The sequence below is a fragment of the Uloborus diversus genome, chromosome 7 (assembly GCF_026930045.1).
Source record: "Uloborus diversus isolate 005 chromosome 7, Udiv.v.3.1, whole genome shotgun sequence".
In the NCBI taxonomy this organism is placed as follows: domain Eukaryota; kingdom Metazoa; phylum Arthropoda; class Arachnida; order Araneae; family Uloboridae; genus Uloborus; species Uloborus diversus.
The window spans coordinates 64,775,536-64,803,514 of NC_072737.1; the positions used below are offsets into that span (position 1 = coordinate 64,775,536).

The 27,979-nt window shown below is 32.1% G+C and overlaps 2 protein-coding genes across 4 annotated transcripts in view; one reads left to right on the forward strand and one right to left on the reverse strand.

Moving 5' to 3' along the window:
• The window catches only part of LOC129225909 (disks large-associated protein 5-like), a 39,620-nt gene extending 21,345 nt beyond the window's left edge, over positions 1–18,275 (reverse strand). Inside the window, exons 1-4 of the mRNA XM_054860442.1 lie at positions 18,174–18,275; positions 15,407–15,537; positions 3,085–3,245; positions 1,512–1,610 (exon numbers count right to left, since the gene is read on the reverse strand). Of these exons, the coding sequence (XP_054716417.1) occupies positions 1,512–1,610; positions 3,085–3,245; positions 15,407–15,521 (375 nt within the window). The 5' untranslated portion in view covers positions 15,522–15,537; positions 18,174–18,275. The remainder of the gene's footprint in view (positions 1–1,511; positions 1,611–3,084; positions 3,246–15,406; positions 15,538–18,173) is intronic.
• Positions 18,276–18,526: 251 nt separating this feature from the next.
• Positions 18,527–27,706, forward strand: LOC129226442 (UPF0669 protein C6orf120 homolog). 3 transcript variants are annotated; one of them, XM_054861046.1, is made up of 3 exons: positions 18,527–18,790; positions 21,764–21,838; positions 26,967–27,706. In XM_054861046.1, the coding sequence occupies exon 3, from the start codon at positions 26,985–26,987 to the stop codon at positions 27,537–27,539; it is 555 nt and encodes a 184-aa protein (XP_054717021.1). In that variant the 5' UTR covers positions 18,527–18,790; positions 21,764–21,838; positions 26,967–26,984; the 3' UTR covers positions 27,540–27,706. The 3 variants fall into 3 exon arrangements, with proteins under 3 accessions (XP_054717021.1, XP_054717019.1, XP_054717022.1); XM_054861044.1 differs by having other exon boundaries at positions 18,527–18,718; XM_054861047.1 differs by having other exon boundaries at positions 18,545–18,642.
• Positions 27,707–27,979: the final 273 nt, after the last annotated feature.

Sequence of the window (27,979 nt, forward strand, 5' to 3'; positions counted from 1 at the left end):
AAAGGTAAGTTCTTTATTTTAGAATTCAAAAAAAACTCTCCCCTCCAAAATTCTTTGTTTTTACAAATCCCTGAGGGGGTTTCTCTTGTAGTTTTTAACTTTATTTTTACTGTATGAAAATTAATTTTACAAAAATAGTACGGTTATTTTGTTCTAAAAGTTAATTCTTATTGATGCCACGAATTATTTAGACATTCTATTAACGTACCTCCTTTAGGTGCTAAATTTCTGAAAATAAGTTGACTCCAGCATTTTGTAAAAATATAAAGGTGTTATTTTGTGTAAAATATAATAGGTATTTTGAAAGCATGTTTGGATAGCAAAATAATGTATAGTATTTTTGTATTGTTTATGCTTAGGATGTTCTGTTGAGACATTTCTACTTTTCATACATCGAAATTTGAGTAACTAAGCGCTTTTTTGGCTGAAACAGTATTTGATTTTGGGGATGTTTTCCGCTTTAAACATCGCAATTTGAATCGTTTTGCTCTTTTTTAGCAGAGTATGAGAAAAGTTTTTGTTCGATGAAATGCATGTTGGAAAATAGCTTTTATTTCTATTGGTACATATTTCATTGGTGAGCTGTTATAGTAATTTGTCAATTTAAGCATTTTAAATACTTTCTAGTTTCTGATATTTTTGAAGTGTATATTCGTGATGTTTTTTGTTGTGGTTTTATGTTGTTTGTATACATATATATTGTGTTCTGAAGTGCTTTGATCATGTTTTTTGATCTGATTTTTTCCTGTTGGCGCTAAGAACGATGTATGACATATGTCGTCATACATCGTTTCCTTGGTGACGTTTTCTTGGCGCCAACAGGAAAAAGTCACCAAGGGTGGGGTATATCACATCAATTTCATTTTTTAGGATTCTTAAAAGGCTACAGACACAGCTTTTAAGGTTACAGACTTAACATTTATTAATAGTTCTTTCATTACCAAACTACTTCAACTGCCCACAAAGAAAAGAAATAAATAAAAGTTAAACCTTTAAAGCAAATTACAACTTATACTTGAAAAAAAAAAAAGAAAAGAAAAGAAAGAAAAAAAAACTTGAATTTTGATTTTTAGAAGAATTTTGACCGCACAAGTGCATAAATTGCAGGTGCTCTACTGATCTGAAGGTCCCAAATTTCAGTAAATTTCAAGTGTGACATTTTAAACATTTACAATAACATATCAAAAAAATAAACAAATAACATAAATTTTAATTGAAAAAAAAATTTCACAATAGAATAAAAATGTAAGAGATATCTTGAACGACTCATAGAGGAATGTAAAGTTGTTTTAAACTGAAAAATGAGGAGTTTTAAAGGAGTTAACTAAAATGCAGAGGTTTAAAAAGCCTACCAAAAAGATTTCCATAATGAAGAAGAGTTGGAGGAGTTTTGAATCAAGAACCATGGATTTTTATGCAACTATTGAACTAATGAATTTGAGAAAGCTAGGTCTAACTACATATCAATTAATACTGCTCTTATACTAGAAAAGTAAACAATATAAAGGTACCTTTGTGACTGCTGGTTGATTAGCCGTTTCGTTGCTAACTTCCCAGTTGTTCATTTTCCGTTTTTCAAGCTCGCTAAAGGTTTTTAGTATTTTTTCAACCTAAAAAAAAAATGATGCTTGAATAATTCATAAAATGGAAATAACCACATTTAAAAAGCTATTTCATAAACAGACTTACCAACTTTGCAAAATGTAAAAAAGCAAAATAACAAAAATCTAGTGAGGACCAAGCACTAGTTCCTTTTAACATTTATTAAATAAGTTTTTTTTAAAATAATTCAAAGAATTACTTTAATATTCTAAAAGAAGGTTTTAGATGTGTCATATACGAGCGTTAGAAGCAGGGTTATTTGATTTGAATCAGCTTGATTTAAATCAAGTGATTTATTTTTTAAAAAAATCATTGATTTAAATAAAGTGATTTTTTAACAAAATCATTAATTAAAATCAGTTGATTTTAATTTTTTTAATTAGTTTTGCATTTTTAGAATGTATTGCTCTTAATTTAACTATACTGCATCATACAGTCTTAACTTCAACTGGCAAATCTATATAGATCCCTCTTTCTGTGTGTATAACAACAGATTTTCAGACTCTAAGCAAATATTACTTTTATTCTAAAGTTACAGTTCAGAACAAAATAAAAATTTGCATTTTTTCTTATGCACCATGACTAAGAGTTAAAAGAAGCAACTGTTCAACAAATTATTTTACACAAAAAACATACATGATAAAAGAAACCTTATCCTTCAGCAAAGCATAAAACAAAATCACATCTTATCTAAACATTATAATGTATTTATAAATCTTAAAAAATTATTGAATATTAGAGAATTTATCCTAATTTTAAGAGTAAGCTGAATGAATTCATCTAGTGTATGATTTTTTTTTTTAATACTAAAAAAAATCCGATTTAAATAAAAAAATCCAATTTTTTTGATGCTTTAAAAATACATATAAAAATCATAAGCCCTGGTTAGAAGCCAGAGGTCAGGCCAGAGGAAATCTGTTTCCGTTAACAGACCCTTCACAGAAATCTGATCAACCAAAATGGATCCTTCCTTCACAAAATTCTGATAAACAAAGATGGAGCTTTCACAAATCACTTGTTGAAAGAGCAAATCTGAAATCAAAATAATGCATATTTCCCGTGTATAAAGCTAATAATTTTTGGAAACTTTTAAAAAGTTAAATTAGAGGGATGAGCTTATGCAAAATCATGTTTTTTAATCTCTATGCAAAATACAACAACTTGTATCATCAAAGTCAGACAGTATTTTAACATACAAGGAGGGGGTGGAGGAAGGAAATTGCGTCGGAATTTAAGTATGAGAAATTTCTAATCACTTCTTGCTGAACATTTCAATTGAAACTTCCTGAAAAGTTGAAAAAATTCATTTTTTCAATTTTTCTGGAGTGGAAAGAAACCCCTTTGGTTTTTTTTCCAAAATTTTCCCGGGGGGTTTTCCGATTGTTTTCATCTCTACCAACAACACAACAGACAACTATAAGCATTATAAACCACAGCAAATGTTCTTTCAAAACACAGGAAATAGTAAAACCTGATCTTTACCTCAAAACTGACCATATCCCAGAAACCTTCTAAATCCATGCAAGTAACTTCTTTTTCTGATCTTTTAAATTCTGAGTCATCAATTAATCCACTGAATTGTTTCAACTTCTGATTTAACAACAGCTTAGTAAGTCCAATTGCAGTACGAATTTCTCCAAGCACTAACAGAAAATAGAACAAAGTAATTTATTATGTGGGCAGCAGTGGCGCCGACTCCATAGGGCTTGAGGGTGCCCGAGCCCCCTCAATAGTTTGTTTTGGGGGGCAGATCCCCCTCAATAATTTAAGAACATTATTTGTCATATTATGGTTTCTAAAATCACAAAATTATGTTGGTATTTTTTACATTTCTTGTTTGAAGATAGTTACATTGCAAAATACATTCAGTAATGAATTAAAAAAAAAAAACTATTGCGATAGTAAACAGGTTAATTGAAAACGAGTGGTGTGAATAATGATAGTGTTACGGTGCTGAGAGCACTCATGGAATTTGTCCCAGTGCGCGAACCTTCGGCTGAAGTCTGTCGCCGGCGGCGCTCTCATCTAAGTGTTGATGATCTGGAAAAAATATATCAGGGTTCTATTTGTACATTAAATGGAAGGCGTGATAGTTTTTTTTCCAGTTATTAGAGTTAATAAAGTAATCTGTATTAACTTTTTAACTTTATTAAAGCATTAATTTTGAGACATTATTTTTATTTAATGAACTCTGAGCCTTATTCAAAGCAAGCTTAAATTAGTTTTTTCACTTATAGTAATCAGTGCGACAGCAATCTTTTATGCTTTATTCTTTTAATGATAGTTTAGATTTATTTAAATATCATTTCAATCTTTTCAGAGCAATATATTCACTGCTTTGTACTAGACTGGAAGCATAATTATTACTGTAAATTAAATTAGCTTTTTATGAAAATACCATGCGTTTTTTTTTTTTTCAAAGCTAAAAAATGTGTCGGCTTGTCGAGTTTCTCAAGAGTGTCGATTTACCGAGAGTCGAGTTTTTGGGGTTCTAATGTTGATCATATGACTAAAATGCTTAAAAAGGTTTAAAACTCACTATTTTTTTTTTAATCTCAAATTTAGAAAATTTCCCCTGGCAAGGCCCCCGTTATGGCACTCTCTCCTCAATAGTTGTTATAAATCGGTGCCACAGGGAGTTCCTTTCCATGCAAGCACTACCTTGTATAATGCCGTAGCGTAGTTATGGCACTTCACGGCTCCTCACAAAATGGCACTGTAAAATTGTCCCTCACTTAAGGCAAGTGACATGATCTAATTAAAGCAGAAAATTTGTGTAAAAATTTTTAGATTGTTTTACTTTGAAAATGCCATGTCACATATTGTTTGTTTGTATAAATTATACGCACCAGATATATAAGTTAGCATTTTCAAGGGACAAAAATCTGAATTTTTCGGGGGGGGGGGGGGGGGGGGGAGGGCTCCATGCTTTAACATACTCCCTAGACCCCGGTGACATCCGGCCCCCCCAATAATTTTTCCAAGTCGGCGCCCCTGGTGGGCAGTTCTCAAAAGGTGGGAACAAAAAGTTAACTTTGAGCAATTTCAAAAATTTTCGAATTTGACATTAATTTTGCTTTTATTCTATAGTATGCATACCTAGAACACAATATATGAACATGAAAAGACAGCAGGTATTTGTAAAAATAGTTAATTAGCAAATTAAATCAGCAGTCTGTAGGTAACAGATTTTGGACATTGTTGTCCTGTAGGTAACGGATTTTGGACATCATCATAACGTAAGTTTCACCATTTTTGACAATTGTTAATCTGATTTTTAACTTTTCCAATGAAAATTTTATTTACTACTTTTTAAATTTTGCAATTTAATAATAAAGAGGATATTAATGAAATACTTAAATGGCTATACATGCTGCTCCTTACATATAATAAAGTTTTGGAATGATTTTGAAGAAATTGATGCAAGGTTAAAAAAAAGCTTCAAATCAAAAATAATACAATTGTAAAAAGTGACATTAGTTTTAATAATGAATATTTTTTTTAATGTCATAAGAATTAAAATGATGTCTAAAAAAATTATTGAAGAAAGAAATTCGTATTTCTATTTGGAGATCGTTAAATTATGTTTCCAAAAGAAAGATAAAAAGAATTCTAAAATAATAAAAGCGGAAAAAAAAAGAAAATTGCTAGCGCAGGTGATAAAGTCGCCAAAACTGGTACAGCTGACGATAAACTACATTTGTCAAATTGGAATTCCCCTCTGGTAACCTTTAGCTTATCGTATACTGTGTTGTCGCTAACGGAGGTTTGCTTGGCGACAGGCCCGTGTTCAGGATTTCAGAAAGGGAGGGGTTTTTGCAGGCCTGTCATTTCAAAATACTTTTTTGGGGGGGGGGGGGGCAAAGCATTTTCTCGATACATTTTATCCGGAAAAACAACAAAATATGTACAAAAATGCTTAAATTCATCATGTTTGCAGGGATGTACCAGCTGCGCCAAACTGCTCCAAAAGACTGCTAAATGAACTTTTCTGCTCTAAAATCGGACACACTTGAGCTAAAAGTGCGATTTTGCATTTGATGTTGCAGTTCATTCAGCATATTTGGAAGCTTTTGCAAATTATAATCAAGTTTACGCATTTGGAGCTTGTTTTTACGATTTTTTTTATATAGTCCCGATTTTTTGCATATTTCAAAATCCGATTGCGTTCGCTTTTGAAAAATTCGATCGTTTTAATTTATTATGTGATTCGGTTCCTTCGAGTTGAAAAATTTTGCATTGACCATTATTTTCAACCATTCTTATCTTTTGTTTTCAGAAGAAGAGGACTTTTAAGTTTGTCTTCTTGCCACTCCCACTCAAAAATGTCAATCCAGTTGCATCCAAATTGATCTAAGCAAATGCCATCTGTAAAAATTAATATTGCTCACCAGTTTTTAATCTTGGGTTTCTTAAGATTATAACACAGAACCCTAATTTTGGTTGGAGACACATAAGATAGCAAAAATCGGGGAATTTTAATGCTCTGGCGATGAATATCCAGGCATTTAAAGTTTCTAAAATTCAAGCATTATTTTCCATATTCTGAGCCTGCCTCAAAATTTTTAATTAATAATTTTTTCATATTTTTTTCACACGTATTTTAAAATTCCTTTTTTATGACATCATTTCTCAAAAGCATTTTGTTTCATTGTAATTTCATTATTAATTTTATGAATTAAACATTAAACAGTTAAAAATAAAAGGTTTTAATGGTTGTCTTTGCTTGATCTTCAGATTTGTTAATCAAGTAGCTCAGTATGTAATATATATGCCTATGTGTATAAGGTCAAATGTTAGTAAATAGCTTACAGGTACCAAAAAAGATTAATTATAATCGCTCTTTAAAATTCACTTGAAACTTGTTGAGGTCAAGTTTTTAAATTTAACTATTCTTTTTTGCTGTTTAAATTTTTTTTAAAAAGCCTTTTTGAATATGTCTTTGAGTTTTATGTATATATATCTTATGTCGTTTACATGTATGTATGAAGTACATAAAAGCAAACAAAATTTAAAAATAGTTATCAAAGCACCAAAACTTAAATGTGAACAAAAGCAGTGATGTATTAAGCAAAATAAATATGTGAAAAAAATTTAAATCAGTGTAAGAAAAAAGTAGAGCAGGACATGACTTGATTTTTGTGAAAAATATTAGACAAATAAATAAATAAATAAATAAATAAATAAATAAAATAAATAAATAACAAAATAAAAAAATAAATAAATGTAATTAAGAGAGCTTCAATTAGTAGTTGGGTTGGAGTTATGGTTTTTTGCATCCTCAATCTCCTTTTTTATTATTTTATCATGTGACACATGTTTCTGAGCGTGAAATATATATGGGTGATTCTCGCAAAACAGGACAAAATCAATTTTTAAATGTTCAAAAATACAACTTGTTGAAAGAGAACTAAAATTGTTTTATTTTGAGAAAATATATATTAATGTATCATTACCTGAATTTTTAAAGCTACAACTCAATTTTTTGTGGAGTTAGCTGCTGATTTCTGTGAAGATTGACAGTTTTGCATCATTTCTGTCACGCTTTTTAAATGGAAATTTCATGCATTATTTACATTTTTAAAATACAAAATTTTTTTTTTCACAAAGCACATAACTCAATGATTAATAGTTTACAACTTTTTGATACCTGTGAAGTTATGTTTAACCATTAAAAAAAAAAAAATCATCAAATATGTAATTTCTGCCCATTTTTCACCCTTTTAGTCACCTAATTGCACTTTATTTGTAGTGCAGCAATGTGATTTGTTTTTTTTTTTAAACTTTTGATGCAAAATATTATATCCAATGTCTGATGGAACAAAAAATATCTTCTTTGGCTTTCTTTTATTTAGTATTACCTGTAGCCTTTGTGTGACAGAAATGATGCGTAGAGTGACAGAAATGATGTCCAACATTAACTACATAAGAAAATAAATCAAAATAAGTTTTTCTTTCATATGGATAAAACAAGTTTGTTCTGTACTAAGTTAAGACAGAAAGAAAACATAAAGTTGCTAATTAATTTAATTTATTATGATTCATAAACATCCACGGGCTCATCAAATTCATAAAACAGACGATTTCCACGCATTTTTAGTTTTGGCGTTTTCAACACACTGAGAATGTTATCAAATGGAACATCAAATATTTTGTCCTCTGGTTTGAAAATAAATTTCTTTTCATCCACTAATTTCATAAATGTCACTTGCACGTCTCCTTCTTCATCTACATTCCCCTGACATATACCAACATATCTATAGGTTTGATTTTTTCTTTCGGTCACAAGCTTGGCCAAAACAAAAGTGCCTGAAGTTAAGTTCTTTACTGAGGGTATTTGACCTGAAGAAAAAGAAAAAATTGCTTGAATATGGAACAAACAGATATGAAATTTAGAGCAATGTAAGTGTGTGTCTAAAATCTTACCTGCAGAGCTGACAGAAACTGGGGAGTTGACAGATGGACCAGGCGCATCATTTAGTGTTTTGGAAGCTGACACTTTGTGCGTTGCAAATTCATAGTGAGGACAAGCTCCAGATGGTATTAAACAGTTAAAGCAAGATAATGTCCTAGAATATATGTTTTCTCCATTGATGGGCCAGACAATCTGATGTATCTTTGTTATTCCTTCGATGGGAGGTATGTTGTTAGGAAATTCCTTTTTTATGTTAGTTACTTTCTCTTTGGAAATTTCTACAACGATGACAGAGCTCTCTCGGAAAAGATTGGTAAAATCCAAGGAATTTGTTACGTCCAAACCTCTCAAAACATTTTCGTCTGCAATTCTTTTTAGTGCACCCCCGACACCATCCATTGGACCTTTACCATGTCCTGACTCTGTGAAGTTCCATGTAATAAAGCATACTTGGGGAAAATTCTTGGGAACAAACTTTCGCATCCCATAGATAGTTCTACGGTTCCGGTACTGGGAACTTGGACTGTCCGAAAAGAAATGAATGTGAGTCACATTCGGTTTGAATTCAGCTGCTTTCGCTAAAATTGGTGTTAAATGGCTCCATACTGCATGTGACTGATGATCTAAATCATCACATACAGTACAAAATGCCTGAGCCTGAACTTGACCATTCTTGCAATAATATAACACACCCGTCTGCAAAGATATTTGCACTTTGGACGCACCAAAATGCATAGTTTGAGGCTCCTTCGAGTGTTTCGCAATGTAGTTTTCAGCAAAGTCGATGTGGAACAACAGTTCGTGATCTTGAAGATTCTCTTTTTTTTCTTTTAATTGTGCTGCTTGATGCTGCATAAAAAACACATGCCTTTTAAACTCCGGCATTTCTTTGTTGAATTTGTCAATCAGCTCACTTAGCATGCACTGTCGATTACTCTTTATCATTTTTCTAATTCTTTTTTTTTCTCCTTTTATTTCTTTTTCTTCAATTATATTCTCCCACTGATAATACTTAACCTCAAAATCTTTGGGGAGTACAAATTCTACGGTCTTTCCTTTGCAAATACTGCAAATATTTTGCATGCATTCCTTACTTTTAGAAATGCAACAGACTGCATTCACCATGTCATGTAAAGACTTTTCTTTGACGACATGAATTTGTTTCAGTTTTGAGAACATTAGTTCCATGTTTGTATGTCTTGCACATGCACAAGTATCACGATCTTGAACTTTAGGTTTTTGAATCCAAAAAGGTTTCTCGCGACAAAAGGTTGGATATGAAATATTAATTTTAGTTGTTGATGTGAATTTACGATGCAAATTTTTCAGTGTGTCAAGTAGTACTCTTCTTTGTTTCCTCTCTTTTTCGCGTCTTACAAATTCTTTTTTGCCAGGGCACATTCGGCTTACACTGTCATCTTCTAAGAAATCTTTAATTGATTTTTTCGCACTTTCAGTAACTTTAAATATTTTTTTTTTCCGCACGTAGCTGGTCAATATTCCATTCTGTTTGGTCAACTTCAATCTTTCGTTTACTTTGCGTGAAATGATTCCCCTCATATATGTCTGCATTCTGTACTTTTTTAAAATTTTGTTTCCAATTGCCTTCATAAAGAACTGTTGCTTCTTAGTTCCTGGCTTAATCGACTTGGCTTGACTTGCTAGCTGCTTCTTGAGAGCCAAACCATACGTTAATTGCCTTTTGACTTCCTTAGTCACTTTTAGACCTTTTAGTAAATTATTAGTCTGCTTCCTGGGAGAGGGTGATAAAGAAGGTTGATTTTTTTGGCGATAGTACCTTTTCTTATATCTTTCGAGTTGCCGCTGTAGGTTTTTAATAGTACTATTTTGTTTCTCAATTATGCGATATGCTTTTGCCTTTCTTTTATTAGCTTGTTTTCTTGCATTCTTTTTTTGTTTAGATTCTGGAATTCCATTTAAGGTTATATTACAACTGGATTGCAGTGTTTGGTAGGAATCACTATATTGTGGCATATCTTCATTATCAGGGTCTTCAGGAATTGAGTTAGTAGCTAGAGATTTCCTCGTTCTATAATTCTTTGAATTTTTTCTCCACTCCTTTCTTTGTAACCTTTGGTCACGTGGACTACGTTCTGATATTGGTAAAATAATCTTTTCTTCCTTTCTTTTATGATATCGTTCTCTGTCTTTTTGCCTTTTTATGCTTAGCTCTTCTTCTGTCATCTTAGACCGACGACGTCGTTGCCTTTCTGCTGCTAATTCTTTTTGCCTTACATATTTTGCAGAGTTCTTGCTTTTTTGTTTTCCAGAAGCTGTAACTTTTTGGTGTTTGCTTGTGAACTTTTTAATTTTATTCTTTCCCTTCTCATTTTTTTTTGTTGGTGTAGTTTCTGTGGCTCTATCACCTCGTTTTAGGTCACTGATTGCCCTTTTTGTAGATTTCCTGGGATTTGTAATTTTCACTTTTAGCATTTTACTTTCTCACTGAAAGTTAAAAAAAAAAAATAATAAATGCATTTGGAAATTAATAAATAATTCGATTAAAATTCAAAACCTTTCAAAGAAAAAGGTTTTATCTCATATTAATGTTAAACAATTGGCCAAAATCTTTTTCAATCTTAATTAATTTATTTATTTTGATTTTAAAAAAGTGCTAATGAATTTTTTAGGGAAATTTTTTTTTGTCGTTGGGGGGGGGGGGGACGCTTTTTTACATACGATCGCCGACTTCTTCCCGCTCATTCCCCGACCTTTGAGACTTAATTTGAATATTATTAATGCTCTACGCCATCGAAGTAACGAAGTAACTATCGAAAGTAACGAAGTCATGACGTCATCAGCTCTCAACATTTTGATAATTCACTAGGAATAAAAGTTTCTTCAACTTTTTTCCCATAATAAAGGAAAACTTCGAAAGTTTTACAAAACCATCATTCCTCTCACGAGTAAATCATTTCGCTCACGACGCACGCTTTCTATCGTCATTTGACGCCGTTCGCTTCCGGACGTAACCGGAGCGTGACGTCATCAACTGTTAATAAGTTGATTAAACATCAGGACTAATAATTAATCTTGCATTTTTATCATATCAAAGGAAAATTACGAAAGTTTTTGAAGACCATCATTTCGGTCACATATAAATCATTTCGCTCACGTACGCACGCTTCCGGTCGCCATTTGAAGCCGTTCGCTTCCGGAAATAACCAGATCATGACGCCCCCAACCGTCAATATGTTGATTATTCATGAGAATGAAAAATTCAACCTGCATTTCTTTTCATATCAAAGGAAAAATGCGAAAGTTTATGAAAACCGTCATTCCGGTCACATGTTAATCATTTCGCTCACGCGCATGCTTTTTCTGTCACGTGACCGAAATGATCGTGACCGGAATGATTTCCTCGGCTGTATTTTGTTTTGCAGTCTTTCTCGCTTTACCAATAAATAAATATAAAACATAAACATGGAAAAAATGCTTACCTGGTATGGATGGATGATAAAACGCTGTTCCTTGGCATATATTTTTTCCAAAACAAAGCGTGACCGAGATGCTGTGCCTAAAAAGTACGCATGGTAACGATAGCGATAGGTGAAAACATGAGTATACTTGTCCGTTATTGCACCAGTTAAAGAAATAATACTTGTGCACATAGCTCAACATCAAAATACAGAAAAAAAAACTGACTGGAGGTGGAATTATCGCACTGGTAGGCAATTCATGTTTCGGAAGCGAGACGAAAAAAAAAGTGGGGACTGTATTTTTTTCACGTGCAGTCGAAAATTATGAACCTAATCGCAATAAATAAATAAGTTTTTCCAGAAAACAGATTACAGAGATATTATTTAGGAAAAAAAAATACTTGTTTTGTCTCTGTAAATCGTATTTTTTTACGATTCTTTCCCGAAATCGGCGATTTGGGACCGTGACAGAAATGACGGAAATTAACTTTACTGAGCTAGAAACGTAAAATAAAACTCATTAATACCCATTTTGTTAAGCTAAAAAAAAGAATTCCATCTTTTGCTTGATGAAAAACTTGTAAAAATATGGAAAAAAAATTACAAGTAATATAGAAAACAGCTGGGACTTGTTTTGTCCCGTTTTGTGAGAATCACCCATATAGTTGCTCCAAATTGATGCAAAGTTTAACTTTTTGCTGCTGCAAGCTGCTCAGATTTGCAATTTTACTACTCCAGGCTGCTCCAAATTCACTGTTTTACTGCTCCAAACTCACCATTTTCCCGCTCCCAAAATTGCTCCAAAATTGAGTTTTGGACGGCACATCCCTGTGTTTGTAAAATCCAGGAGAGGGGTAGCAATTGACCGCCCTAATCTCCCAAATGACGGACCTGCTTTTGGATTCAATTATTTTAATTCTTAGCTGCATTGTCAGGAAAAGCACGACAGTGTGCAAATAATTCTTCACTGTTTAATGGTTACAATGAGAGGCTTAGCGGCTCAGAGGGGAGGGGGGGGGGGGATGTTTCAAATTTGCAGAAGATTAGGTTTTAAGTAATATACTACCTATTCTATTTATGTATTTCACACAGTAGAACCTCGTTTATTCAGCCCCCGTTTATCCGGATCAAATTTGTAGAAAAAAATATATTTACGTAAATAATCATTTAAACTTATGATTTCAAGAACGGAAGTTTAAATATGCGAAATACTCGGTTTTATTTTGATTAGGGTAACTACTCTTGCATAGGATGTACAATAAAGTATAGTATTAATTCAGCAAACAATATGATATACTTTGGATGTCAACCCGACACTATAGCAGCTAAATTATAACTGATGAAGTAATTGAGAAAAAACTGTATGATATAGTTTTGTTAGAAATCATTGTTTTTTGGTTGTAAGAAAAGATAAGTCTGCATATTTAAGAATATTTGATTATTATCAGGATTTTCGTTTATTAGGATTGCCTTTGGTCCCATCTAGTGCGGATGAATGAGGTTGTATTGTATATGTAAGGATCGTTATGAATCCCACCTCCCAGAAGGAAATTTCTGGTTGCGCAAGAAAACCACAGTATTTATCCATTTTACTGCTTGTTTAGATTCAAACCTATTATCTGTTTACTGAGCAGTATATTGCAACAAGTACTTTCACATTCTTTTATGACATATGTTTTCAGGTTTTAATATTCTAAGATAATGCTTAGCAAACTAAATAGGAAGAGTTTCGATGCAGATGTAAATTACATTAACAAACGCAATTACTATGCATCTACAGAGCGGCAACACTCATCGCTTTTTGTTAAACACTCCAGATCAAAACCCCTTATGAGAAACAATATTAAACAAAGTATTGACAGCCCATTCAACCGTTCCTCCATCTCTGTTTTTCCAAAATATGATTTTAGTTGATTAAGAGAAGATAGTCGTAAGTTGCTGGGCAACTTCAAAGAGAATGCTTTATAAAAAACGTTCTGTACACAAATTTCAACATTAAAGCTAATTTTAAGTCAAATATGCACAATTCTTCATTTATTTTTTTATTATTTTTTCCCCAATGGGAGGGGTTTAACCCCTAAAACCCTCTCCTTGGACACGGCTTTGCTTGGCGATTTTAGCGCAAAATGGCTTTCGGTTCGATCATAACCAGCCATGTTTCTACTGTAATTTAAGTATTGTTCAATGTGTAACATATTAATTATGCAAAATACCAATGGATTAAAGAAGATAACATTATAATAACGTTTTTTATTGAGATTAGAAGACAGTAGATCATCAAAAATTATGAATAAATGGACAGAATTATCGGCGTCAAGATCGTAACGCCATTTGGACATCTCACATGTACGTTTAAAAAAAATTATTTTTCTTCTAAGATACTGCATAAAAGCTTATGAAAACACTTTTAAACAATTAAAAATTGATTCTGAGGCTCGATAAACACCTTTAAAATGAAAACATCATATACTTAGTTCTCAAAAAATAGCATTGTAAAGATCGTAAATTTTGGACATGCATCAAATTTCAAACTTACTATTTTCTAAAATCGTTTACAAAGTGAATAATCTGTCTTTACTTTTGTTATTTGTGTAAAATATTAACAAAAAATTATTCAGTGTAAGATTCATACCTTTAAATTTTTTTTGAAACGTATGGAAATAATTAAAAAAAAAATTTCTTTAATGGTAGATTTGCTCAGTTAACGTTTTGGTATGTCCAAAATTGCGCCTTTTAGCAAAGAAAATATTTTTTTAAGGGCATTTAAAGAGCATTTTTTCCATAATTTATGTCAATTCTTGTCTCTATACAGTATTATAATTTAACTCAAAAATTTTTGAGTTAATTAAAATGAAAGTTATTTGGTGTTGAAGCTTCAAAGTTGAGGTCTGTGTTTGCTCCCACCTTTTGAGAACTGCCCATGTCATAAACAAGAATGTAAATAAGAATTAAATGAATGATTCTACAAAACTTGGGAAAGTTTGGAGTAGATTTGCTAAATAAAATATTTAAAACACCTGAAAAAAAAATTAAGAAAATCCTTTACGGGTTCCATAATTAAAATTAGACATCAGCAGAACTTAACTATTTGTATTTTAATGTATTTTTTGTATCACATGTAATTTACACAACTTGAACTTGGTGATTAAAGATAACCAAGTTGACATCACTTTTGGCAACAAATTAGCAAAATATCTTCCAACACCAACTTGGTGATAGTTTTATGATCTATATGACCTTACCCAGATCATATAGACCTTAAAACAAACTTCTAGAGTTTCCCAGTGGTGGATTTACACTTTTGTGGGCGCATCACAATAAAATTGAAACATAAATAAAGTAATGATTCAATTATTTTGCGTAACTTATTAATGAGCCTTTGAGGAAAACCATCAAAAGTAATAAAAAGCAATCCTATCATTAATGCAAAAAATATCCTATTAAATGCTTTGTTTTTGTACATTTGAGAAAAAAAAATTGAATAGAGAATTTTTCACACGAAGGTTAGCAACATTTTTTTCAGATTGATTACGGCCCACAGGACCAGCGGTTGAGAATAGCTGGTATAGAAACGTGTTTAACTATTCCTTTTTTAGCCTTTAGAAATTCCTTTTGGCCTTATGAACTTCACTGGGAATGACTTAAAAGCTGGAGTTTTTATAATTTTTTTAAAACCTATGTTTTACTTCAAAACAAATTAATTGAGCTTAAAGTGATGAAAGAACTCTTTTGAAATTTTATGGAAAGTCCAATTTTAAGATATGAAATTTTGACAAGGGGCTTCAAAGAGGACCCAATTTTGTCTGAATCAACCTCTGCTATTTGATCCTGAAAGTCTTAATTGATGCTTAAAGATGGATTAAATTATGCCAGATAAAAATTATTTAAATGTTCAAAAGAGCTATTCACTTCACAATTTAGAAACCGATTTATTTCTAAAGAACAATACCTTCTTCTGACAATTTGTGCTCTGTACTGAGTACTTCCCATTTTGCACAGGTATTTTCAAGATTTTGCACCGTTCCTGTCAATAAATTTCGAAAATGCAACGTAGTTTTACCCATCTTTCAGCTTTATAACCTAGAAAAGAAAAAAGTTAAAATAGTGTATTAACAGCTGTTGTTAGTTAGAAAATTTTAAAAGAAAGCTAAGAAAATACATTTAATCAAACAAATGTAAACCCATCCAAGCAAAGAATATATTTTCAAACCTATAGTTAGGAAGCATGGAAGGGTTAGAAATTATAAGTGGTTCACTAGTTTAGGATTTCAAAAATATTCATTGGACCAGCAAAATATAAATTTTAGCCATCTATCGGACCAGGGCAGTTTTATTCCTGTTTTCTTTTTAACAATTTTAAGCATCATCATTTTTTAAAACTGCTGAAAGAAAGTTTGAACTTTTGTTGATAATGTTTACATTTTCTTTGCAAGAAAAGGTGAGAAATTTCTACAGCATTATAATCCTATGCCCCCCCCCCCTTCTCTCCCCAAACAACAATAAAGATAAGATTTTGTTAGCTTAATTCCATTATCAATATTGGAAAACAGAAAGACATCCATTTTCTTCATCCCCCCCCCCCCCGTCAATCAGACATGTCTACTGAAAGCTGCTAATTGTCATGCTGATTTTGCTTTGCATTTAATTTTTCATTATTTAAAACAAGGAAGAAAGAATAAAACATTAAAGTGCATAAGGACCAGTGAAATTTTGTAGTTACTGGTCCATTTGTTCAGTGACTTTTTTTTCTAAATTTTATAGTATGACTAGTACATAGTTCGAAACTCCAATTCTTAATTGGTAGCCAATGGCACTATTTAACCATGTAACTTGCCTAATTTCTAAATTCCATTGCCATCTAAAACGTTTTAAATTAAAATTTTGAAAAAAATTAATAATTTTGCTCGATTTAACTGGTTTGAAATTACAGAAAGGGAATTTCAAAATGGCCATCATGCAAGTCCTCTGCTGTGGATTATGAGATATAAAAGTTAAAAATAATGGTACAAGGAAAATTAGCAATATCCATGCGGTAGCATCACACAGCAAACCAAAGCGGGAGAAGTTTACAGAGGCAATCGGATTTTAAAATGTGCAAAAAATTGTGACTAATGAAAGTTAAAATGTTGGCAAGTATGATCTATTATCCAACAGCTGTCTTGTAATTGGACAAGAGAATAAATCTCCCTCCTCCTCCATCCCAGAGACCCCGTTAGTTGATTTTTAGTGGACCAGAGAAATTTGGGAAAGTGTCATGTGTCAAGGGTATAGGAAAAATGGGATTCAGCTTGAGTGAATGGCGATGGCGACTTCAATGAAAATAATGGTAGAAAAAACATGAAAATTGGTCGCATTTGGCGATTGACAATCACAAGCTTTGAGAACTAGTAACAGTACGTATATAATTTGGCAAGATTTTGAGATCTTAAATAAAATGATTCCAGTTTAATAGATATTTCTTTTCTGCATGCATATATCTATTAATTTGACTATGCATAAACATGGGTGCCAGTGAATTGATGCTTCCAAGACTGAAAATAATTGACCCCTTTCTCCCCGCACATATGTGCTGGAGAAAAACCTAATAAAGCATGTTGAAGATTCAACTTTGTCAAAACTTGGGTTTGTGCTTGATTTGACTATTGGCAGAAAAAAATGAAGCAAAAATTGCAAGTGATGAGTCTTACAAAAGTCTGATAAATTTAAATAATATATTAAGGTAAAAGAAAAAAAAATCAACAATATTTTGTCACCCAAAATTAGCAGATGTTTGATGAAAGTTTCATTACGTTAATTTTATTTCATAAATTTTACTTCAATCGTCAAGGGCAGAGTTTGCCCTGCTTATGTATTTAATATGACCATCTGCCGACGAAAACAGAGTAGCATTCACATAAGGTCGTCGCACATCAATCAAGTGACTGAATTCACTCCCCAGAGAAAAGAGCGCGCTGCTTGTCGAGAACCAATGAAATGCTGTCCTACTTTTGACGGCCGTCAGATATCAAGATTCTTCTAAGCGAAACCGGTCCCGTCCAAGATGGCTTACTGTTATGGCAACTAGCAAAGAACACCTGTTTTGGGAGGAAAAAAACGTGATGGATGGAACGGACAGCTGATATGTGAACAGGCCCTAAGAGGTTTGCTTTGTATTTCAAAACCAGCAGGTAAATCTTGTGCACCCAGAATTTTTCTTTCGCCAGCTAATGGCAGAAAGCATAAATGAAGGCTTCCTGAAAACGAGATGTATGGTCCCCCCAGCTATATACCCCATTCATAGGCTAATCTGGGTACAATAAAACTTATGCTAGCCATTTTTACAGAAATGAATCTAGAATCATAACAATTGTACAAAACTACTCTTGAAAGTCACAACTTCAAAACTTTTTAAATTAAATTTACTAAAGGACTTGAAAGCTCAAAACAGATCAGTTTTATAATCGAAGTAACCCTTCTTACCTACCCTTTGGTTTTAATAGTGCTTAGTTATTGCTAAACGATTTGTTTATGTATTTATATACGACACCATGTGCAATTTTTTTATTCAAGTAAATAACTGCAAAACCTAGTGCATGCATTTTTGATTTTATCTTACACAAAATGAATTCAGTACAAAATACTGAAAACTGATATGTAAATGATATAAAATTGTAACAAGTAAAAAACGCAAAAACTACATCCATATATAAAAAAATGCAAAGGAAAAAAGAACTTACGCACGTTCGTTCGAGAAAATCGCTTTTACTTCATCAAATCAAACTAATTAAAACGAAGTTCGAGAAGATGACGATGTACGTCTTTAAAATCAGATTCAAAAAATATCAAGCCGAAAGTCGAAGTAGTAGTAATCCGAAATTTGGCAAGGGGGGGAGGGCAATATTAAATATGTTTTATATATGTTTATATGCATATATATGTATACAAACATCAGTAAAAGGTTTATTTTTTCCCAAAACAGTAATTAGATAGCTTTCTTTTTCGTATAATATTATTAAGAAATAAAATAAATTATTTTTAAAATTATCTGGCAACAATGGGCAAATGTTCATTTATTTGTTTTTGTTGTCAATATTTTTGTGTACGGTATCTGAAATTCAATCTTGGGCATTAGTCGAGTGTTTTGGTGGAAGTATCGAGTTTTCACGGTTATCAATATGTGAAAATTATGATAATGTTACTTCAAAGGTGTATGAAACAAATTCCCCGTTTTTTTTTTTTTTTTGTTAATCAGTATGTTGTAGGTGGAATAAAAAATCGAGTGGTATGTAATTTCTAAAAGGCATAAAGAAGTAACTTCGCTCGTTTAATTGCTCAAAAATATTTGCTTTGTTTGGTGAAGATATTCTGTAACTTATATTTGTTGCTCGTGGAAATAAGTCATTAAATTTTAAAACGGTAATTCCTTCTATTATAAATTTTGGGACCAGAGCTTATCGTTTTTAATTGCTACGTTTCTCACTAAAACCTCGTTTATGTCTGTATTTTAGCGTACTTTACAGTTTTTCATCGTTTTCATATAGTCATTGTTCATTCATTTTCACCTTAATGCAAAATAACATCGTTTATACATCGCAAACTATCGATTATACTTCCTTTTTTCCCTCCCTGAAATTAAAAAAACCTCAACTCGCCTACCTTTCTTAGTCTTTATTGAAAAAGGAATTATCTCAGATTTGAAAGGTAACATTGTTTTCAAGGAATTGAATCAATTCTTAATGCTATTATCAGGCCTGGATCTATAAATGTTACCCCCCCCCCCCCGCCACCACCACCATCAAAATCTAGGCCCCTATCTGCCTTCTGAATTTCTATGTCACTAAGGTCTGCGGGCCCAATTAGTGGCATTACCCCCCCCCCCTTCCCCTCGCACTGTGGTTGGTTGATCCCGGTCTGGCTATCATAATCATCGTGAAAATTCATGTCAGGCAAAGGCAACTATAGGTAACACTTTTTGATCAAATACAACTATCTGCATGTGCAGTACATTGTACATTTTTTTGGGACATAATTACACTAATAAACAGTAATATTCTAGTACAATAATTATTTAGGATATATATAGTGAAGTGCCATTTATATGTTTCTCTTTTATACGTTTTTGTAAATAATGCATTTTTTAGATAGGTCAATGCAGAGTCTAATACAGATTAACATATATCGATCATACATTGTTTCATTTATACCCTTTTTTCATTAAGTCCCTTCAAAAACCTATGAACTGTGCTCTACTATAGATATTATTTTCAAAGTTAATTAAAAGTTAATAATAAAAAATATAAAAGAGCTCTGACCTCTAAGAATGATATAATTTAACCCACTGCTTCAAAAACTAAATACTGTAGACCCTTGTTTTATGCGGGTTTATTTTACGGGGTTTTGATTATTAGCGGTTTAAGATTTGCAAACTTTTTTGTATTATACGCAGATGAGTTTCGTTTTATACAGATGCAGAAATGCAAACAGATAAAATTTTCCTCTCTTTCAAAGTCCAAATTCCTAAAGATTGCATATTACACGAAATAAACTGCATTTTGATGTTCTAATAATCAAGCTTGGGCCACTGGAGACATTTTATGCGATTGGTTCCAGAGCTCTAGAAGTAAAGTTATTAAACTCACACAGTTCAAAACCAACTGGAAGAAAACGTTTTAGGAGCTACAAAGAAAGACAAAACCAACGAGGATACCATCATCGATGACACACAACCTAAAACGTTCACATTGAAAAATATGAGCCATTTCTAGACAAAATAAATGATCTTTCCGACTTGTTAGTGAAGAAAGATTCTATGATTGGAAATGATGCAAGTTATCATGGATGCGTTAATGCTGTGAAAAGAACTACAGAGAAAAATTGACAATCATAGCCAGCTCCTTTTTATAAACAGAACACGAAATTAATGTTTTCTTTATGCATATTGTGCATAGCAATCGATATAAGTACACATTAAACTTATTACATAATTAGTCATCCCTAGAATGAAGGTTTTTTTATATCTACAGAACATAACCCCTATTTTAAAACTATTATCAAGTCACTATTAATGTGGAACGTACCCTCCCCACCCCACTACATAAAACAAGGGTCTACTCTATTTCAAATGGTCGGATACAGAATATCTTTTTGAAAAGGGATATGCCCCCACCCCACCCATTAGCAAACCTACAGTTTTGGATAAGAAACGTTTCTGAAACTGCTTGGGTGACAATAAAAAGCTCCAAATCTGCCAGGAGTAAGACAAATAATAGGTAAAAATGTTACTAAATAATTTCATAAGCAATGAAACGGAGTAGTATTTCAAATACCCTGATTTAACCAATTCACCGGATCTGACACTTTTATATGTTAAATCAGAGTTATTCGTAATATTGGGGTGTAATTTTTTTTTTTTTTTTTAATGCACTAAAATGTGCCCCTAACATGTAACTGCTCAAAAAAATCCATATTTCCAACGTATGCTTTTTATTCAGCATTTCACGATATATTACACTAGTTAATTTGAAATTTTAAACTACTGAGTAATCGGATGTTTGACAATCTCCTTGATACTTGACTCGAAATAGTTCTCTTTGGACTTTATATATAGAGAAAAATACTGTCTTTTTGAGCCTGCTGCATGAGATATGTTTTTACAGTTTCCAGGCCATGTAAAGTAGTTGAAAGTAAAGTTTTAATGGGAGCTTCACTATTGCTTTCTGCATCAGAATCACTATTCGTTAGTTGCCATCTTGCTCTCTCTCGTTGAAAATTGCTAATTTCAAGAAAAGTCTTTTTCTGCTTCGGACAATATGGATGTAACATTTGGAAAACAATCAAAATTTCCTAACTTAAATTTTTTTTTAAAAAAATTGACTTTTAAAAAAATTTTGATACTTTGGGGGTTTTTATTTGGTAAATAGAGGTTTTCGTCTTCCTTTTAGTCATGGAAAAAGAAATATTTGCTAAATGTTGAAATTCATTAAATAAGAGGTTTGTTAAATTGGGGTCCGACTGTATTTACTTTAAAATAATTAATGATTTTAAAATATTGCTGAAATTATTTATATTTTATTCCTTAAGTTTTGGAATACAGTGTGGGACGGATAATATTATCAACAATTTAGGGAGGAGGGGATCATGACCCCCATGAACTATCCCTTTGTACCTGCCCCTGGTTTCAAAGCATTTAGAAGTGGGTGGATATAAAAAACAATGGTGCCACAGAAAATACATGTTAAAAACAGAAATTATTCTGATGAATGATGATTCTTAAGACTATTCAGTAATAAGAGACAAGGCTTAACTGTAAAAAACCTTCTTTTTTTAGTGGATTGATTGAGAATGATTGGGCAGAATACTTCTGAATGAAAAGATTTGACAAAGAATATAAAAGAGGAAAAAGGTAAGGACAAATTGTTTTTAGAATACATATTTTATTTTATTATGTTTTTTGCCTGAAATTTCACTCTTAGTATTGATTTTTATCTTTTCATCCAAATACATCTAACGTTTGTTGCAGTATCAAGTTCATCTATCTAGCATTTAAGTGACTGAAATTTCCTTTAATCATCTTTATATTTCACTATTTCAAAAACATTTTGATTGTGCTTAGTCTGCAGTTCTATTTTTCTCCCTCCTATTACCTGCTTTTCTTTTCAAAAGAAGTTAGAGACAAAAAATAAAGAAACAATGTCGTAGGATCATATAAAAGAGATAATTTTTGTTTTGTTCAGTACAGGACCTTCTTGATGGTGATTCATTTTGCCGAAAGGTGTTTAACAGTGCTCAATTTTTAACTATAAAAATGCAAGAAATTTCACATTTTTGTGGTTGAAAAGAAGGAAGAATCTGCCAAAATTAAACAATGTGCATTTTACACGCATAGGTAGTGTTACGTCTTTTATTGTGCTTCGAGCAAACTACACATCTCCGCCTACACATTTTGCCTTCTTTTTCTGCGTATGATTTAAGAAAGTAGCTACTGTATGAAGTTCTATAGCTGGATCAGTCTTAAATTTATATTTCCTCTTCAGAAAGATAACGTGTTCACCATGACTACACAAATGAATCTAAAAGTAAATCCATTGCTAGAACATCTCCCATTCAATCCCATTATAAATGGAATCGAAACTAGAAACAGCCACTTTAAAATGAGTATACATTTCCCTTTTCACTTGTTTTTGCACATGTTTATCTTTTCTTTTGGGAAATCCAATAAATCACAGACACTTGACGGACTGGACCCCCATTCTGACGTGAAAAAGAGAAATACTGATATTCGAGACCAATCATTTGAATGGAACATGGATAAGTAATGGCGTGTTTAAAAATTTCATTCTGAAACTAACCCACAAATGTGCACCATTCAGGTTTTTGAGTAGCATTCGCTGTCACACAGAATAGCGTCGTTGGGATGGGAAGAGCAGCTGTCGCAGATTTGCGTCGTTCATTCCGAATCGGTTAATTTTCCCATTTTAAAATTTCCTATTAAATTACTTGCTTTTTTAAAACTGTAGCTTTATGTTTTATACTTGAGAAATGTTTGGTAACTATACCTTCGTGATTGTTTGTTTTGCTTTTTACTGCTTGAGTTAATGAGGGTTGAGACCATCCTCTCTCACTGACCACTTCATTTCTCAAAATTTATATTTCACAAGATTTCCCTTCCTTGCACCTCGACCTTGCCGGCAAATTTGGTACATTAAATGAATTGAAAACTCCACATTTCTGTATTTTTCATTTCCCATAGCTTTTAAAAACTTCCAGTTAAAGAATAAATGCAAAAATGAAGTAGGGCAATGTGGGGCAAGGTGAAATGTTTAAGATAGCTTACTTTTTTGAAATTTAACAAGCAAGAAATTTGTTCCAAAAACTATATCATATAAAGAATGAACAATGTATTTTATAAAGGCTCCGGGACCAGATAATATTGATCCAAAAGTTTTAGTTGAATGTGCAGAGGAATTAGCAGATGTAATTGTAAATATTTTCAATGCGTCTTATAACTTGGGGACAGTGCCAGAGGACTGGAAGCTGGCTGACATTACACCGCTCTTCAAGAAAGGGTCTAAAGGGAGTGCAGGAAATTATAGACCTGTGAGTCTAACTTCGGTGGTTTGAAAAGTTTTTGAAACATTGATAAAAATTAAGATAGTAAATTTTTTAGAGACTAATAATCTATTGACTAGTTTTCAGTACGGTTTCAGGAAAGGTAAATCTTGTGCAACTAATTTATTACATTTCTATGACAAAGTTATCATGGCTTTGGACAAAAAGAAGCCTGTAGATGTTGTTTACATTGATTTTCAAAAAGCTTTCGATAAGGTACCGCATGGTGCTCTATTTAGCAAATTAGCTGATATAGGAATAGGAGGGAAAACTTTCATTTGGGTAAAAAACTGGCTGACTGGAAGGAAACAAGGAGTAGTTGTAAGGGGAAATTATTCTAATTGGAGTGAGGTTTTAAGCGGGGTTCCTCAAGGATCAGTGTTAGGGCCTGTTTTGTTTATTGTTTTTATGAACGATATTTATAAAAATATTTCTGGGAACATGAATTGTTTTGCTGATGATGTCAAAGTTATGGGGAGTGTAGAAAATGAAGAACAAGCAAATCAGCTGCAAGAGGACCTAGATCATATTACGGAATGGGCTGATAAATGGGGTATGGCTGTTAAGGTTGGGAAATGTCAAGTGCTACATTTAGGGCATGGAAATAAGTGTACAAGTTATTATTTGCTAGGTTCAGTCATTAGTCCGGCAGAAAAAAGTTACTGATCTGGGCGTCTTAATAAGTCAGGATTTAAAGTTCAGCCAACAGTGTAGCATAGCTAGCAACAAAGCCAATAAGATGCTTGGGTTTTTCAATAGATCAATTTCAAACAAATCTAAAGAAGTTCTTCTGCCCTTATATAGAAGTTTGGTAAGACCTCATTTGGAGTATGCTGTTCAGTTTTGGTCTCCTTATCTTAAGAAAGATATAAATGTATGGAAAGGGTTCAAAGGCATGCTACAAGGCTAATAAATGGACTTTCTCATTTAGACTATGATTCCAGGCTTAGAAGACTAAAAATGTACAGTCTTGAGCAAAGAAGAGACCGAGGGGACATGATTCAGTTGTTTAAATTTATTAAAATGAAAGATGTTACGGGGCTGAAGTTTAGCACTGAAAACAGGACAAGGGGTCATTGTTTTAAGCTATTTAAATCTCAGGCTAACATGGATATTAGGAAAAATTATTATTATAGCAGAGTAATGGAACCTTGGAACAGCTTACCGGAAGAGGTGGTAATGAGCACGGGAGTAGATAGTTTTAAGAGGGCCATTGATCTTCACTGGGGATTGTAAATTGACTAGGACCAGTCTAGCTGAGCCCAGAGCCTGTTGTTGGTTGTCACTTTTATATTTGTATATAATAAAACTTGCATTGCAATGGCGCACCCACGAAGGGGGCTGAAGGGCTTAAGCCTCTCCCATAGAAAGGAAGGAATTTAGAAAGAACCATTACCCCTTTGACTAGATCAAAGAGAAGGCATAAAATAGTGTTTTTTGACGATTAAATTTGAAAATTTTACAAAATGGTTAAAAATTACTTCTTGACTGAGGCTTTCTTTTTTTAAATAATATTTTCTTCATCTTTCTTTGTAAGTTTCTTTTCTCCTACTTTGAGTGCAATTAGGTTGCTGTCTGTCTTTTACCATTTACAAATTTAAATGTATTTTGTATTTTGATAGGAGAGAGAGAGAGAGAGAGAACAGGAAAGAACACTATTTTATTCTTCCCTGAAATTTTATAAAGTTGGTATATAATTAAAATAAAAATGTGTAATAAAACTCTACTTTGATGGAATTTGAGTTCCTTAAAAAATTTCTAGCCTCTCCCAAGAAAAATTCCTGAGTGTGCCACTGTTACATTGAAATATTATTTTTTATTTTTGACAGTTTGTACCTCCAAAAAATTTTGGAAAATTTTCACTTTTTTTTCATAGGGCAAATTGAAAAATAAAATATTTTTCTGGTGAAATATTTTCTATTCAATTATGAAAGATATTTTTGATGAATAAATGAAAGAATGAATGAGTAAATGTAGAGGAAAAGAAGCAATGAACAAATACGCAAACAAATAGATTTAAGAAATGAGAAAAAATAAATGAGTGAACAAAATAGTGAATGAATAAGAAAATAAGTGACTGAATGAATAAATTAGGGAATTTTTAAATGAAAAAATGAAAATGAACAGGCTAGTGATTTGATAAAAGACTGAATAAGTAAATGAAATGAACTATTTTCACTTTGCCCCACATGTACTTGGCTAACTGTACAAAGCATTTAAAATACAGATTAGCTTAACAAATAAATACTTCACCGAATATTAGTAAGTCTCAATATTTCAAATGTTAAACACAAGAACTTTATCATTTAATAATACCAGAAATAATTTTCGACTTACAAGAAAATATTGCAAATGAGTATCAATTTTTGAAAATTGCTTGTATTATCATATTCTATGATTTTCAAAGGTAATTTTTTCATGACTGAAGTAGACTACATTTGTAATGACATAGTCAAAATATTACTAGATAGGTGCTGCTAAAAGCAGAGTAAATATTTCACTTTGCACCCACATTCCCCTAATAGTAAATTCAGAAGCCGTTTTTAATCAATTAAATACGTTTTTGCTAAAAATTACTTCTCTTACTAACACTTTTTGGTCTTCAAGAGTTTAATCTATTTGGAAGATTAAAACTTTTCTTTTTTTTTTAAAAAAAATCTCGACTATTTGAATTAAAGTGTCTTAATTTCTACCTCTTAAAAGTAAAAACCTATAATTTTGAAGCATGCAAACATCGGTCTTGAGCTTCGCTACAAATTTCAATGGCTCACCATGATTAAAGTTTCAATCCTTTTGCATCCTGTAAATTTTTCAATTGTTTTGAAAAATAGAGGTTTTTTTAAAATTGTCCTTTTTAATGCTGCTTATTTTGTTCTTAATTTTATTAGTTATTAGGCATTTATTTATTCTAAACCATCTTGCAAATAAATGTTGTTTTTAAAGAATAATTCAACTTTTAAAATGACCTTCTATTCTTAAATTTGAGCCAAAAATTCTGAAATATTTTTTAACCCATTTTCATTGTATGCTTCATTAAAACATAAATTTTTTTAAAGAAAAATTTGACATAAAGGTAACAGCGAATCGAATAACCTAATCTGGGGGGGGGGGGGGGGGGAGGGGGGAGAAAAAAAACAATCCATAGAAAGGAAGTAAAATAGTTGATTTAAAAAATTATATCATAAACTAAAATAGTGATTGTATGAATCATCAAACTTTGCATGGAAGTTAATTGAAGAGAACAAATGGTTTTTATAACATTAATTGATTAACAAAAGTAACCACAAGGCAATCACAATAAATGAAGGGTATTGTATTGTATTTATTAAAATGATGTGACCGCTACAAAAATATTAAGCTCTCTCAAAATATGTAATAAATCAAATTATTATTTATTTATTAATCGTAAATTTTCTTTTTAGAACTCGGTGATTTTCACCATGAAGCTTCGGGACAAAGCAATTTCTATGTTGATTATTATATCTACTTCATTATGTCATTGTGCTGATCATTTCCAAGAAACACTTCTGGGCGCCGTTGGAAGTGGTAATTATACGTACTACTGGTTGCCGCAACCTGGCATCGTTATTTTAAGTCTACTATCACTTGAGGGTGATGCTGACTTGTATGTATCTTCAAAAAATTTAAAGCCAACCTTTGACATTGAAAATCATGAATTACAATCGACTACTTGTGGCATCGAACATATTAAAGTATCAGCTGGTTATGATCGTCCGTTGTCAATAGCAGTATATGGTCACCCTTCACATGAAATAAGTTTGTATGAACTAAAAATAGATGTTTTTGATTCTGTATCGGAAGCCGATGTCTACCCTGATATAAATCCAAAGGAAGTGAAAAAAACTCAGTTTAGTAAACCTCCACCAACTCCAAATTTACCCGGAAAAGAGGAATCAGAATACGAAGAAAGATCAGTGTTTTGGACATTGTTTCTACATGTGTTACAAGTTTTACTTGATTTACTAGTAGATTGACAAAGTGCAATGCATAAATAAAAGTGATTTTCGAGCTTAAAATTGAAAGTTTTTAGTAGAGTCTCAATTTGCTCATTGTTAATAGGTAATCATTGCAGTTTGTATTAATTTGATCTGTTTTTCATTCCAGATTAAACTTTTAATTTTTTATCAATTCTTACATCTAATAAGGCAGAAATTATTCTTAAAAAACATTCATGATTAAAAAAGAAGGTAAATCTTTTAGTATTATTGCACTAAAATGGAAAATTAGTGGGCAATACATCAGAGCTGTGGAGTCGGAGTCAGACTGATTTTGGGGTAAATGAATCGGGAGTCTTAGTTTTAAAGTTCCAAGAGTAGGAATCAGTCATTTTACCTTACAGTCTGCAACTTTTCCAGTGCTTACGGAGTCAGAGTCAGACTAATTTTGAGATAAAGGAGTCGGAGTTGAAGATTCT